The sequence below is a fragment of the Mesoplodon densirostris genome, chromosome 16 (assembly GCF_025265405.1).
Source record: "Mesoplodon densirostris isolate mMesDen1 chromosome 16, mMesDen1 primary haplotype, whole genome shotgun sequence".
NCBI lineage: Eukaryota > Metazoa > Chordata > Mammalia > Artiodactyla > Ziphiidae > Mesoplodon > Mesoplodon densirostris.
Genome location: NC_082676.1, coordinates 35,957,136 through 35,970,363, shown reverse-complemented (window position 1 = coordinate 35,970,363; position 13,228 = coordinate 35,957,136). Strand labels below are relative to the sequence as shown.

The 13,228-nt window shown below is 48.6% G+C and overlaps 1 protein-coding gene across 1 annotated transcript; it reads right to left on the bottom strand.

Annotated features, from left to right (window-relative positions):
- Positions 1-4,528: 4,528 nt before the first annotated feature.
- ZNHIT1 (zinc finger HIT-type containing 1) lies at positions 4,529-13,181 on the bottom strand. Its single transcript, XM_060120153.1, has 5 exons — positions 12,702-13,181; positions 5,685-5,855; positions 5,156-5,235; positions 4,862-5,031; positions 4,529-4,767 (listed from the first exon to the last, which is right to left on the bottom strand). Exons 1-5 carry the CDS (start codon positions 12,790-12,792, stop codon positions 4,746-4,748), a joined length of 534 nt encoding a protein of 177 aa, XP_059976136.1. The 5' UTR covers positions 12,793-13,181; the 3' UTR covers positions 4,529-4,745.
- Between the last annotated feature and the right edge of the window lie 47 nt (positions 13,182-13,228).

Below are 13,228 nucleotides of genomic sequence, written 5' to 3'. Positions count from 1 at the left end.
GTCATCTCTGGCTTCTCCCTTCACTTCCTCTTTGCCACGTCCCCTCAGTGGGCTGCCAAATCCTATCAATTCTCCTTCCACAGAGTTCTTCCACATCCACCTAGTTCTCCCCCTTGACCGCCTGGTGTTGGGTCCGGCCCTCATCCTCTCTTGCCTGGACTCATTACAGAATTCCCCTAAGTAAGCTTCTCATCCCATCTTTGTGACTCAGTCCCCATTCCTCTACTGGAGCCCTGTTCATTGCCCTGCCCTGGCAGCTCCCCGGTGCCTCAGAAAAAACAGAACAAAAAAGACAGTTATACCTTGACACACTGCCTGGCCCTAGCCTGCCTTTCTGTCCCCATTTCTTACTATTCCTCCATACAACCGTGCTCTCTCAGCAAGCTGGACTGCTCACTTGGACACACATTTGAATCAGGGCTTCCTACTGGGCTCCACCCAGAAACACTTATGCTTTTTGCGCTGCTCCCTACATAAAGGGTTCCGTGGCCTATCCCTGCCCCTCCACCACCAATACTCTGCTTTCGTACCATTTGCGGATGTCCCCTGGCCAAGTCCAAAGTCCACGTGGAATGGACTCTCCAGGAGCGTAGACACTGGCAAGTGTATTTCATGCAGGCCCTTAGTGTAACAATCTACCAGGAGCCCTGGGCCACGTGATGCTGACCTGCCTCTTCTCGTCCCTTCCCCCCTTTTAGGAAAACGAACCAGAGCCGAGTTTCATATTCGAGCATTTACTATGTGCCTGAATATGATCATGGGGTTAAATTTTGATTCCTTTGTCCATTGCACCAGGGTCACATGGCTATAAAGAGCTATCGACACATGTACCTTTTTTTTGTAGTTTTTAAAAAATTGAAGTATAGTTGATTTACAATGTTGTGTCAATCTCTGCTGTATAGCAAAGTGACTCAGTTATACACATATATACATTCTTTATATCCTTTTCCATTATGGTTTATCACAGGATATTGAATATAGTTCCCTGTGCTATACATTAGGACCTTGTTGTTTACCCATTCTAAATGTAATAGTTTGCATCTACCAACTATGAGGAATCTAAAATAAGGCACAAATGAACTATCTACAAAATAGAAACAGACTCATAGACACATGTACCCTTTTCAACACTATTTTCTTCTTTGCTAGAAGCTACAGCAGCAAGACCGGGCCCCTGCCCTCAGAGAACTCACAGGCTGGGAGCAGAAATGCAGACAGCTAGTTACCATGTAATAGGCAAGGTGCTAAGGCTACTCCAGGAATCTTCCAGTTTTTGAGGAACTAGCTATGAGAAAGCTCAGCAACAAACTGCTTTAGGTCTTGGGCAATGATATCAACAGCTGAGTACTTACCAGATGCCAGGCACTGGGCTTGGTACAGTCTCATTTAATCCTCACAATTTCTGGGAAGTGGCTGTAACAGAGTCAAAGAGGCAAAGTGACCTGTCCAAGCTAGTAATAATTGGTAGTAAAGTAATTAGTAAGTAGGCCCAAGGTTTGAGACTGAAGACCCAAATGGCCTGTTTCCCAGAATCCCTGGTTCTCCAAACTAATCCATGTCAATTATTATTATTATTAATATTTTATTTATTTAGTTAGTTAGTTAGTTGTACCAGGTCTTAGTTGCAGCAAGTGGGCTCCTTAGTTGCAGCTCGTGGGCTCCTTAGTTGCAGCACATGGGCTCCTTAGTTGCGGCACATGGGCTCCTTAGTTGTGGCATGCAAACTCTTAGTTGTGGCATGCATGTGGGATCTAGTTCCCTAACCAGGGACTGAACCCAGGCCCCCTGCTTTGGGAGTGCGGAGTCTTAACCACCGCACCACCAGGGAAGTCCCTAATCCATGTCAATTAAACTTAAAGCTCATTGAGGTCTTTAGGTGGGAGCGCCCCGGTCTTCAGCCTTCCAGATCCTAGCATTAACCTCTTCTGCCCCTGTGGGCCCAGGAAGGGTCTGTACTGCCCTATCACATGACACTGGATCTAGAAGCTTCTGGCCTCTAGAAGCTTTGGCATAGTGTAGATTTCCCAAAGACCAAGGTGTTTCCCAAGGTGGGGACCAAGTCTCCACTAGTACACAGGAAGCTGGCAAAAATTGCTCAAAGTTTTCCTTGAGGAGTTAAGGTTTCAAATGGGGGTCTGGAGATCTTTCCTAGAGAACATCAGTGAATGACTTGGGGACCCAATCAGCATCAGAGCATCAGGAGCCCCTGGCATCTGGCTATGTCCTATCAAGGTCAGTTGGGGAAGACTGAGTGTGTCACTGAGTAGACAAATCTTATAGCAAGCAGAACCTCTGTGATTCTTTTTATAGCAACAAAATAGGAAACAAAGTCAGTAAATTTAGGGAAAAACCAAAGAGATTGTGCTGACTCAGTGGAAATCTGACAGGAATTCCGACACAGGTGATCACAGTGAAGCACAGGTTTCTCAGCCCAGAAATGGTCTTTTTTTTTTTTTTTTTTTGCCATGCCTGTGGCTTGTGGGATCTTAGTTCCCCAACTAGGGATCGAACCCAGGGCCCCGGCAGTAAAAGCACCGAGTCCTAACCATGGCACCACCAGGGAATTCTATTTACTTTCTTGAGTATACTTCTTGGTGGAGAGAAAAATAGAAAGGTTAGGATCTAGGAAAGTTTTCGTTCCTGAGAGCAAGGTAATTAATCTAGGCCAAGAGTTAGCAGCCAGCAGACTGAATTCCTGATGTCCCAGTTACTATTGCTGTATAACCAACCATCCCAAGACTCAAAGGCATAAACCATTTTATTATACACAGAGATTCTGAAGGTCAGGAATTTAGACAGGACACAGCAGAGATGGCCAGTGTCTGCTCCACGATGTTAAGGACACGGCTAGGAAGACTCAGATGGCTGAGGGTAACTTGATGTCTGGGGGTTGGAGTCATCAGGAAGCATCTTCACTCCTGTGATGGAAGCCTGGGCTGGGATGGCTTGAAGGCTTGGCTCAGCCGGACCTGTCAATGGGAGGACCTGCACGTGGCCTCTGGGTGTAGCCTGGGCTTCCTCACAGCATGGCAGCTTCAGGATGGTTGGATTTCTCACATGGTAGCTGAAGGCTCCAAAAGCAAGTGTCCTGGGGACAAGGCAGAAGCTGCACTGCCTTTTACCACCTCGCCTTGAGTGTCATGTGATCGCTCTTCTACCATTTTCTACTGGTCCAAGTAGTCATAAGCCTGCCCAGATCCCAGGGGAAGGGGACCAAGCACCACCTTTTGATGGAAGGATAGTAAAAAATTTTACAGCCATTTTTCAAAACCACCACACTGAGGATTGTCTCTAAACGCTGTCCTCAACACGAAGATGTCACCAACACCACTTGCCCAACCAAGTCTCCAGAGAAAGAGCAGGAAGCTCCTCAGGAAGACACTGGGAATATTTGGGCCAACCCCAGGAAAGTCCCCAAGAGCCTAAGAAGTTCCCTAACACCAACTTGGCTGGATCTCATTAATATCTTACTGAAGTAATTTGTGCAACAAATATTTCCTAAGCACCTGGTCTGCTACATTGCAACAGGGTACAGGGTCTTAAGACAGCAACTCCAAGGCACTTAAGAGCTCACAGCTTGCAATCCACTTAGAGAAGGTGTGGGTGTAAGAAGCTCTAGTACCACAGAAGTTACAGCATCCAGGGACACCAAGAACAGGAGCCTCTACACCGTGAACTTCCTGACGCTTCCCAGAAATTTCTGGGTTCTCTCTGCTGCTAATAATTTCACACACCACAGCCCCTGGTAAGAGGGGCTTCCTAAGGACAAGTGCTCCCTCAGACGGGCAGCACCAAGAATGAGGTCCCAGTCTCTCTCGTTTGGTTAAGAACCAGAGGACAAAGACAGGGCTGGTGCCTTCTGTGGTGCCCTTCTATACCCCCAGCCCCACCCCTCCCCTCACTCCACTTCCCCATCACCAGTCCTGGGAGCCAGCGGTACTCAAAAGATACCCAGAGTAACTATAGAAACAAAATTAAAAAAAAAAAAAAAAGAACTAGATCAATAACCCAAATAGCGACATAAAGCAGCCAAGGGACTTCCCTGGTGGCGCAGTGGTTAAGAATCCGCTTGCCAATGCAGGGGACACAAGTTCAACCCCTGGTCTGGGAAGATCCCACATGCTGCAGAGCGACTAAGCCCGTGTGCCACAACTACTGAGCCTGCGCTCTAGAGCCCTCGAGCCACAACTACTGAGCCTGCGTGCCTAGAGCCCATGCTCTGCAATAAGAGAAGCCACCGCAACGAAGAATAACCCGTACTCACTGCAACTAGAGAAAGCCTGTGCACAGCAATGAAGACCCAACACGGCCATAAATAAATACATAAATAAATGTATTAAAAAAAAAAAAGAAGCAGCCAAGAAATGCAAAGACCTGGGGATGGCAGGAGAATGGGACATAACCTTTCACAGTCAGGGACCATGAGGGGCAGACAGCAGGAGTAGGAAAAGACACAGAGCAGTGAGTTCGAGAGACAGGAGACCCCTCAGCGTCACCCCCAAAACCCCACAGGACCACACAGGCAGGCTCCTCCTCACGAGACCTTTTATTACAACAGCACTCTGAGGGCTCAGCCCACTGCCCTGCCACAATCCCTGGGAGTAAGACTGGTCTTCCCTGGAGGACAGGACACGAGCTTTGTTGGGCTCCTCTATTGACCCAGGGGGAGCGCCCTTCCTTTCGGTGATGCCCTCTCCAAGGCCAGGTGATGCACGGAAGGCCTTCCTCTCTGGGGACGCCTAGGGTCATACAGTCCACTTCAGGCACCTGCAAGGCAGAGGAAGCCCAGGATGAGCAGAGGGTCCAGGAGGCTGTGGGGGGAGGAGGGGGAGGGTGTGGACCCGGGGGAGGCCCCTCTCACCTGGTCTCCTGGTGGGTGCCCAGGCAGCGCACAGTACAGTACCGGGCGCCGCAGCTGACACAGGTGTAGGGGGAGGGGAAGCCACAGACAGCACAGAAGGGGCGCTGGGGCCGGGATGGGGGTCCTGCACAGGCCGTCAGGTAGTTGGGGCCCTCAGCCACACTCAGGTTCTGCAGAGACAAGGGAGCTGGTCCTATGACCCCTCTGTCCCCTCCCAGGAACACGCGCCGGGGCCAAGGATCTCTGCAGGTGCATCCCTGCCCTGTGAGGTCCTCCCCAGCCAGCTCCTCTCACCTGCTCCTCCAGCAAGGCCTGAAAGTTTTTTCGGAAACGAAGTTTAAAATGATCACCTCGAGTTTTCTTCTTTTTCTTTCCTAGAGGTCAAGAGCATTGAGTTACTTGGCACGTGCCAAGGAAGACACTGGTTCTTTGCTTCACCGTTCCGATCCCCCGTGTCCATTCATTGCCCAGGTGCCCACCTGGGTTCTAAGCCGGCCTCTCTCTACCACCCTTCCCCGCCCCCCACTTCTCCAAGCCAAGCCTTCCTCCATCTCCACCCTCCCTATATCTAGAGCTTTGTGTCCGAGCTCAAGGGATCTCAGAGCTCATCGGCTCCAGCTTCTTCATTCTATTGATACATACAGGAAAGGAAACTGAAGCACAGAAAGGGAGAGCAGCTGGCTCAAAGGAGCCAGAGGAGCTCCTGGATCACCCATCCCCCAGCCCGGTGTCCTTACACACCCTGACCAGGGCAGGCTCTTCCCTCCTCCTGCAGCCTTGTCTCCTGGCACCTGGCCCCCGCCTCCTCCTCCACCCGACTCACCAGTGTCTGCATCATCATCAAACTGAGGCAGCCGCTTGCCGAGCTGTGGGAGCCCTGCGTGGGGGTCGTCCTGGAAGTTGTCATTCTCCAAGGCCTCGAGCTGCCTGTTGATGCGGCGTTGCCGGGCCGCCCGGTCCAGCACCCGCCGCTGTCCAGGATCCTGGGAGCGAACTAGATGGGACGGGGCCAGAAGAGTTATGGGGTCAGAGAAGAGAGAAGCTGGGGCGGCCTTGGCTCTGGGCCGCGTGTGGAAGACGTCCAGGGGTTGGGGAGGCACAGTTCTCTGATCTCATCCTAGTCCCCAAGCCCTTGGCCCCTGCATCTTCTCCCAATATATCACCCACTCTGGCTGCTTCCTTCCCAGCTACCTAAGACTGCCGATTCAGTCACTCATGCCTGTTTTCTTTTCTTTTTTAAAAATATTTATTTATTTACTTATTTATTTATTCGGCTGCGCTGGGTCTCAGCTGTGGCACGCAGGATCTTCATTGTTGCATGTGGGATCTTTAGTTGTGGCATGCGGGATTCTTAGTTGCGGCACGTGAACTCTTAGTTGCGGCATGCAGGATCCAGTTCCCTGACCAGGGAACGAACCTGGGCCCCCTGAACTGGGAGCGTGGACTCTTAGCCACTGGACCACCAGGTAAGTCCCCATTCATGCCTGTTTTCTATCCTTTTGGCCCCAGACTTTCCTCCTAATCCCAGACCCAGGCAATGAAATGCCTCCTGGAGACCTCTCACTGCTGGCCAAAATCACACAACCATGCTGACAGAGACCACGGTACACTCGGGGCTTCCAGGCTCCACTGGGACCTTGATGCACTCAGCCTTTACACTCAGCAATCTCATTTCCCACCTAAAAGGAAATGAGCCACCATGGAGAGATGCTCATCCATCAAGTGGATGCATCCCCAAGTCCCACTGCTAAACCCAAACCCTTTACCTCTAGCTCGAGTCCTCCCCGCCTCTTGCATCTTCAACCCCTCCCACTCAACTGGTACTTTCCCCTCCATAGAAAAACGTGCTAAATTCTCACGTGTCTACCCAACTTCATACCTACTCTGCTTTGAGAGCACAGTCCATGGTAAGTTTTATTTCCTTACCTCCCATCCACTCCTAACCAACCCCCGGCAAACCAACTTCCATTCAATGGGAACCACTCACACTCAGGACACCAGTGACCATCTAGGGCCAAATCCAGTGTGTTTGCTTGAGTTCTCCATAGCCTGAGACTGTGCCTATATGTCACATTTTAGTAATTCTTGCAATATTTCACACGTTTGCATTATTATCATCTTTGTTATGGTGATCGGTGACCAGTGATCTTTGATGTTACTATTGTAATTTTTTCGGGCTCACAAGTTGCACCCATACAAGACGGCAAACGTGACTGATAAATGTGTGTGTGTTCTGACTGCTCCAGCAGTCAGCTGTCCCAAGTCTCTCTCCCTGTCCTCGGGCTTCCCAATTCCCTGAGACACAACAATATTGAAATTAGGCCAATTAATAACCTTAACAGTGGCCTCTAAGTGTTCAAGTGAAAGGAAGAGCTACATGTCTCTCACTTTAAATCAAAAGCTAGAAATGATCATGCTTAGTGAGGAAGGCATGTCAGAAGCTGAGACAGGCCAAAAGCTCAGCCTCTTGCACCAAACAGTTAGCTAAGTTGTGAATGCAAAGGAAAGGTTCTTGAAGAAAATTAAAAGTGCTAGTTCAGTCAACACCTGAATGACAAGAAAGCAAAACAGACTTACTGCTCATATGGAGAAAGATTTAGTGGTCTGGATAGAAGATCAAACCAGCCACAACATTCCCTTAATCCAAAGCCTAATAAAGAGCAAGGCCCTAACTCTCTTCAATTCTACAAAGGTTGAGAGAGGTTAGGAAGCAGCAGAAACAAAGTGTGAAGCAAGCAGAGGTTGGTTCATGAGGTTTAAGCAAAGAAGCCAGGGACTTCCCTGGTGGTGCAGTGGTTAAGAATCCACCTGCCAATGCAGGGGACATGGGTTCAATCCCTGGTCCGGGAAGATCCCACATGCCGCGGAGCAACTAAGCCCGTGCGCCGCAACTACTGAGCTTGTGCTCTAGAGCCCGCGAGCCACAACTACTGAGCCTGCACGCTACAACTACTGAAGCCCGTGTGCCTAGAGCCCGTGCTCCACAACAAGAGAAGCCACCTCAATGAGAAGCCCGCACACCGCGATGAAGAGTAGCCCCCGCTCGCTGCAACCAGAGAAAGCCCGTGCGCAGCAACAAAGACCCAACGCAGCCAAAAATAAGTAAATAAATAAGTAAATTAAAAAAAAACTTAAAAAAAAAAGGAAAGAAGCCGTCTCCATAACATAAAAGTGCAAGTTGAAGCAGCAAGTGCTGAGGTAGAGGGACTTCCCCAGCATCCTATGGCTAAGACTCCACACTCCCAATGCAGGGAGCCTGGGTTCGATCCCTGGTCAGGGAACTAGATCCCACATGCTGCAACTAAGAGTTTGCATGCTGCAACTAAAGACCCGGCACAGCCAAATAAATAAATAAATATATTTTTTAAAAGTGCTGTTGTAGGAGCTACAGTAAGTTATTCAGAAGCTCTAAGGGAATTCCCTGGTGGTCCAGTGGTTGGGACTGTGCGCTTTCACTGCTGTGGGCCCGGGTTCGATCCCTGATTGGGGAACTAAGATCCCGCAAGCTGCATAGCATGGCCAAAAAAAAAAAAAAAAATCAGAAGATCTAGCTAAGATAATTAATGAAGGTGGCAACACTAAACAACAGACTTCCAATGTAGACAAAACTGCCTTCTATTAGAAGAAGCAGCCATCCAGGACTTTCACAGCTAGAGAGGAGAAGTCAATGCCTGGCTTCAAAGCTTCAAAGGATAGGATGACTCTCTTGTTAGGGGCTAAAGCAGCTAGCTGGTAACTTTAAGTTGAAGCCAATGCTTATTTACCCTTCTGAACATCCTAGGGCCCTTAAGAATTAAGCTAGATCTATTCTGCCTGTGCTCTAAAAATGGAACAACAAAGCCTGGATGACAGCACATTTGTTTACAACATAGTTTACCGAATATTTGAAGCCCATTGTTAATACCTACTTCTCAGAAAAAAAAGATACTTTTCAAAACATTACTGCTCACTGACAATGCACCTGCTCACCCAAGAGCTCTGAGGGAGATGGACCACAAGATCAATGTTGTTTTCACACCTGCTAACACACATCCATTCTGCAGCCCATGGATTAAGGAGTAATTTTGACTTTCAAGTCTTATTATCTAAGAAATATATTTCATAAGGCTATAGCTGCCATAGATAATGATTCCTCTGATGGAGCTGGGCAGTCAACTGAAAACCTTCTGGAAAGGATTCACCATTCTAGATGCCATGAAGAACATTTGTGATTCATGGGAAGAGATCAAAATGTCAACATTAACAGGAGTTTGGAAGAAGCTGATTCCGACCCTTATGGATGACTTTGAGGGATTTAAGACTTCAGTGGAGGAAGTAACTGCAGATGTGGTGGAAACAGTAAGAGAACTACAATTAGAAGGGGAGCCTGAAGATGTGACTGAATTGCTGAAATCTCATGATAAAACTCATGGATGAGGAGTTGCTTCTTCTGGATGAGCCAAGAAAGTGGTTTCTTGAGATAAAATCTACTCGTGGTGAAGATGTGTGAAGATTGTTGAAACAACAACAAATGATTCACAGTATCACATAACAGGGAACTCCCTGGACGTCCAGTGGTTAGGACTATGAGCTCCCACTGCAGTGGGCCAGGGTTCAATCCCTGGTTGAGGAACTAAGATTCTGCAAGCTGTGTGGGGACAGAAGGAAGGAAGGGAGGGAGGGAGGGAGGAGAAGGAAAGGAAAGGAAAAAACAAAGACTTTTAAAAAATAGAATATAGGGCCTCCCTGGTGGCGCAAGTGGTTGAGAGTCCGCCTGCCGATGCAGGGGATACGGGTTCGTGCCCCGGTCTGGGAGGATCCCATATGCCGCGGAGCGGCTAGGCCCGTGAGCCATGGCCGCTGGGCCTGCGCGTCCGGAGCCTGTGCTCCGCAACGGGAGAGGCCACAACAGTGAGAGGCCCACATACCGCAAAAAGAAAAAAAAAAAAAAAAAAAAAGAATATTATATAACTTAGTTGATAAAGCAGTGACAGGCTTGAGAGGATTGACTCCAATTTTGAAAGAGGTTCTACTCTGGGCAAAACGCTATCAAACAGCATTGCAGGCTACAGAGAAATCCTTCACGAAAGGAAGAGTCAATCAATGTGGCAAACGTCACTGCTGTCTTACTTTAAGCAACTGCCACGGCCACCCCAGCCTTCAGTAACCATCACCCTGATCAGTCAGCAGCCATCCATATCGAGGCAAGACCCTCCACTAGCAAAAAAGGTTACAACGCGCTGAAGACTCACACGATGGCTAGCATTTCTTAGCAATAAAGTATTTTTAAATTAAGGCATGTACATTTTTAAAAGACATAATGCTATTGCACACTTAACTGACTATAATGTAAAAATAAAAAAGATTTCTTTTTGGCCGCACTGAGCAGCATGTGGAATCTTAGGTCCCCAACCAGGGATTGAACCTGTGCCCCCTGCACTGGAAGCGTGGAGTCTTAACCACCAGATAGCCAGGGAAGTCCCTAAACATAATTTTTATATGCACTGGAAAATAAAAAAATTTGTGTGACTCACTTTATTGCGATATTCGCTTTATTGCAGTGGTTTAGAACCAAACCTGCATATCTCTGAGGTCTGCCTGTACTAAGCTCTTTGCATAAATGGAATCCTTTAATCTTTACATCAACCTTATGAGACAGGTATCATTATCATCCTCAGTTTACTGGAGTTCAGAGGTTAAGAAATCTGTCCAAAGTTTACACAGCTAATAAGCACCTGGGTCAGAATTCAAACCCAGAACTGCCCAGCATCAAAAGAGATCCTCTTGATCGCTGTACTATACTGCCTCCCTTCCAAGTACCAGGCGGTACTTGGGAATACAACCAGAGCTTACAGTCAGGTGGGGAATATAAATGATCAAATAAACAAGCACAGTACAGGATAGTACATGCTAGGACAGGGAAGTACACAGTACTACAAAGCACATGACAGAAACACATAACCGGGGCTTGGGGTAGTCAGGAAGATTTTCCAGAGGAAAGTAAGTCTAGGTTCAGGCCTGACTGATGAATAGAAGTTAGCCTGATTGGGATGGGGGTGGGGTGTCTTAGGCCTTGGTACCAGCATGAGAGAAGGCCTGGATGAAAGACTGCAGTGCCTTCAATAAATTTTTTAAAGTTCTGTATGGCTGGTATATAAAGTATGTGTGTGTGGGGGGGGATGGGGCTATGAAGTTAAGCAGACCATTAAGAATCTTACCTTTAAGTATCTAAAGGAATTTGGCTTTGGGACTTCCCTGGTGGTCCACTGGATAAGACTCCGAGCTCCCAATGCAGGGAGCCCGGGTTCGATCCCTGGTCAGGGAACTAGATCCCACACGCATGCTGCAACTAAGAGTTCACATGCCACAACTAAGGGGCCCGCCTGCTGCAACTAAGACCCAGCACAACCAAATAAATTTAAATTTTTTTAAAATAATAAAATAAAGGAATTTGGATTTGGGGATTTTATGGTGAGGGTGATGGAGATCCAGTGAGGGGTTTAAAGATGATATGACTGGATTTATTACAAGTCAATCTGGCAGAGTGTTCTGACCCTCATCTCTTTTTATCTGGATTCCTCAACAGCTTCCTAACTGGCCTTCCAATCTCTGAACCTGCACTACACAATAGAGCAGCCACTAGTCACATGAGGCTACTGAAATTTAGATGTAGATTAATTAAGATGTAATTAATTAAGATACATAAAATTTTAAATTCAGTTTCTCAATCTTGCCACATTTCAAGTGCTCAATAGCCACATGTGGCTACCAGCTGCCATACTGAATAGCGCTGATTAAGAACATTCCCATCATCCCAGAAATTTCTACTGGACGGGGCAGCTCTAGTCACTCCAATCCATCCTCCGCATTGAAGCTAAACTCCCTTTCTAAGAGATAAATGTGTCTGGGTCACTCCCCTGCCTTAAGAGACCTTGATGGGGGCTTCCCTGGTGGCGCAGTGGTTGAGAATCCGCCTGCCAATGCAGGAGACACGTGTTCGAGCCCTAGTCCGGGAAGATCCCACATGCCGCGGAGCAACTAGGCCCGTGAGTCACAACTACTGAGCCTCGCGTCTGGAGCTTGTGTTCCACAACAAGAGAGGCCGCGACAGTGAGAGGCCCGCGCACCGCGATGAAGAGTGGGCCCCGCTTGCCGCAACTAGAGAAAGCCCTCGCACAGAAACGAAGACCCAACACAGCCAAAAATAAATAAATAAATAAATTAATTAATTAAAAAAAAAGACCTTGATGGCTCTCCACCGCCCTCTCCAGAGTTCAAACTCTTCGGCAGTGTATACAATGCCTTTCAAGGGTACCTTTTCCTAGCCCTCCAGCCTTTCTCCTCTGCAAGCCCCAGAACTGTGAACTTGGCTTCCTAAGCGATTTGCTTTTTCTTGCTCTCCTACCTTGGCAGGTGCGGTTCCCGCTGCAGGGAAGGAGTCCCCACGCACCTGCACGGAGCGAAACTGTGACTTTCAGGACTCAGTCCAAGCGTTTTCCTTCTCTCCAGTCCCCTCCTTCCCAGAAGCTGGGTTGGATGCCACTCCTCCCCGAGCCCAGGCACTCTGCATCCCTCTACCATAGCACATATCACTCTGAAATGCAGTGGTAAGTCTGCGCGTCTGCCCAGCTCCCGGAAAGCGAGTTCTTGGATGCTAAGGATCTTTTTTTCTTTCTCCATCCCCAGGGCCCGGCTTGCAGCAGGCATGAATAAAACGTGAACGGATGGTTTGGGGGTCTGCCCCGACGTCAGGACCCGAGGTCCTGGGTAGGGATTTAAGACTAATAACTGGTTGAGGGAATCCTAGGCCAGGTTCGATTTTAGAGGAGGATAGGGGGCCAACAGCCAGGAGCTCACATACCCGAAGTTTTCTTCTCCACCATTTTCACAACACAGCCGCCAGATGAGCCTACTGCGCACGCGTTATAAATCACGCGCTGTGGTAGGGGCATCACGACTTCCTGTGGTGCGTGCCCCTACGCGTGCGCAGTGTAATACACCGCGTGACTACGTAATGTTCCCTTAGAGACCAGAAAGCTTTCCGCCATATTTTATACGGGCAAAACTACTTCCGACCTCGGTGTAGTTGTGTATTTTGCGGGACCCTCGAAATGGGTCATTTTAAAGAGGTGTTGCCAGTGATCTTTCAAGAAACGCATTTTCCTTTGGTCCGTCTGAAGATACAGTCATCACAAAGGCATCCCCTGGAGCTTCTCCCCTGGGCAGTGAAGATGATGGGCCGGAGTACCAAAGAACTTGGCTTGAGTGGGCAATCCCAGAGGTCTCCGGTGACCCTCTGCCAAAACCTCAACCCCCAGATCCCTTGGGGCCGCAAACTCCTCGGCCTTCTCCCTCCCTGCCGTCAAACCCGCTCCGCGCGTCCCCACC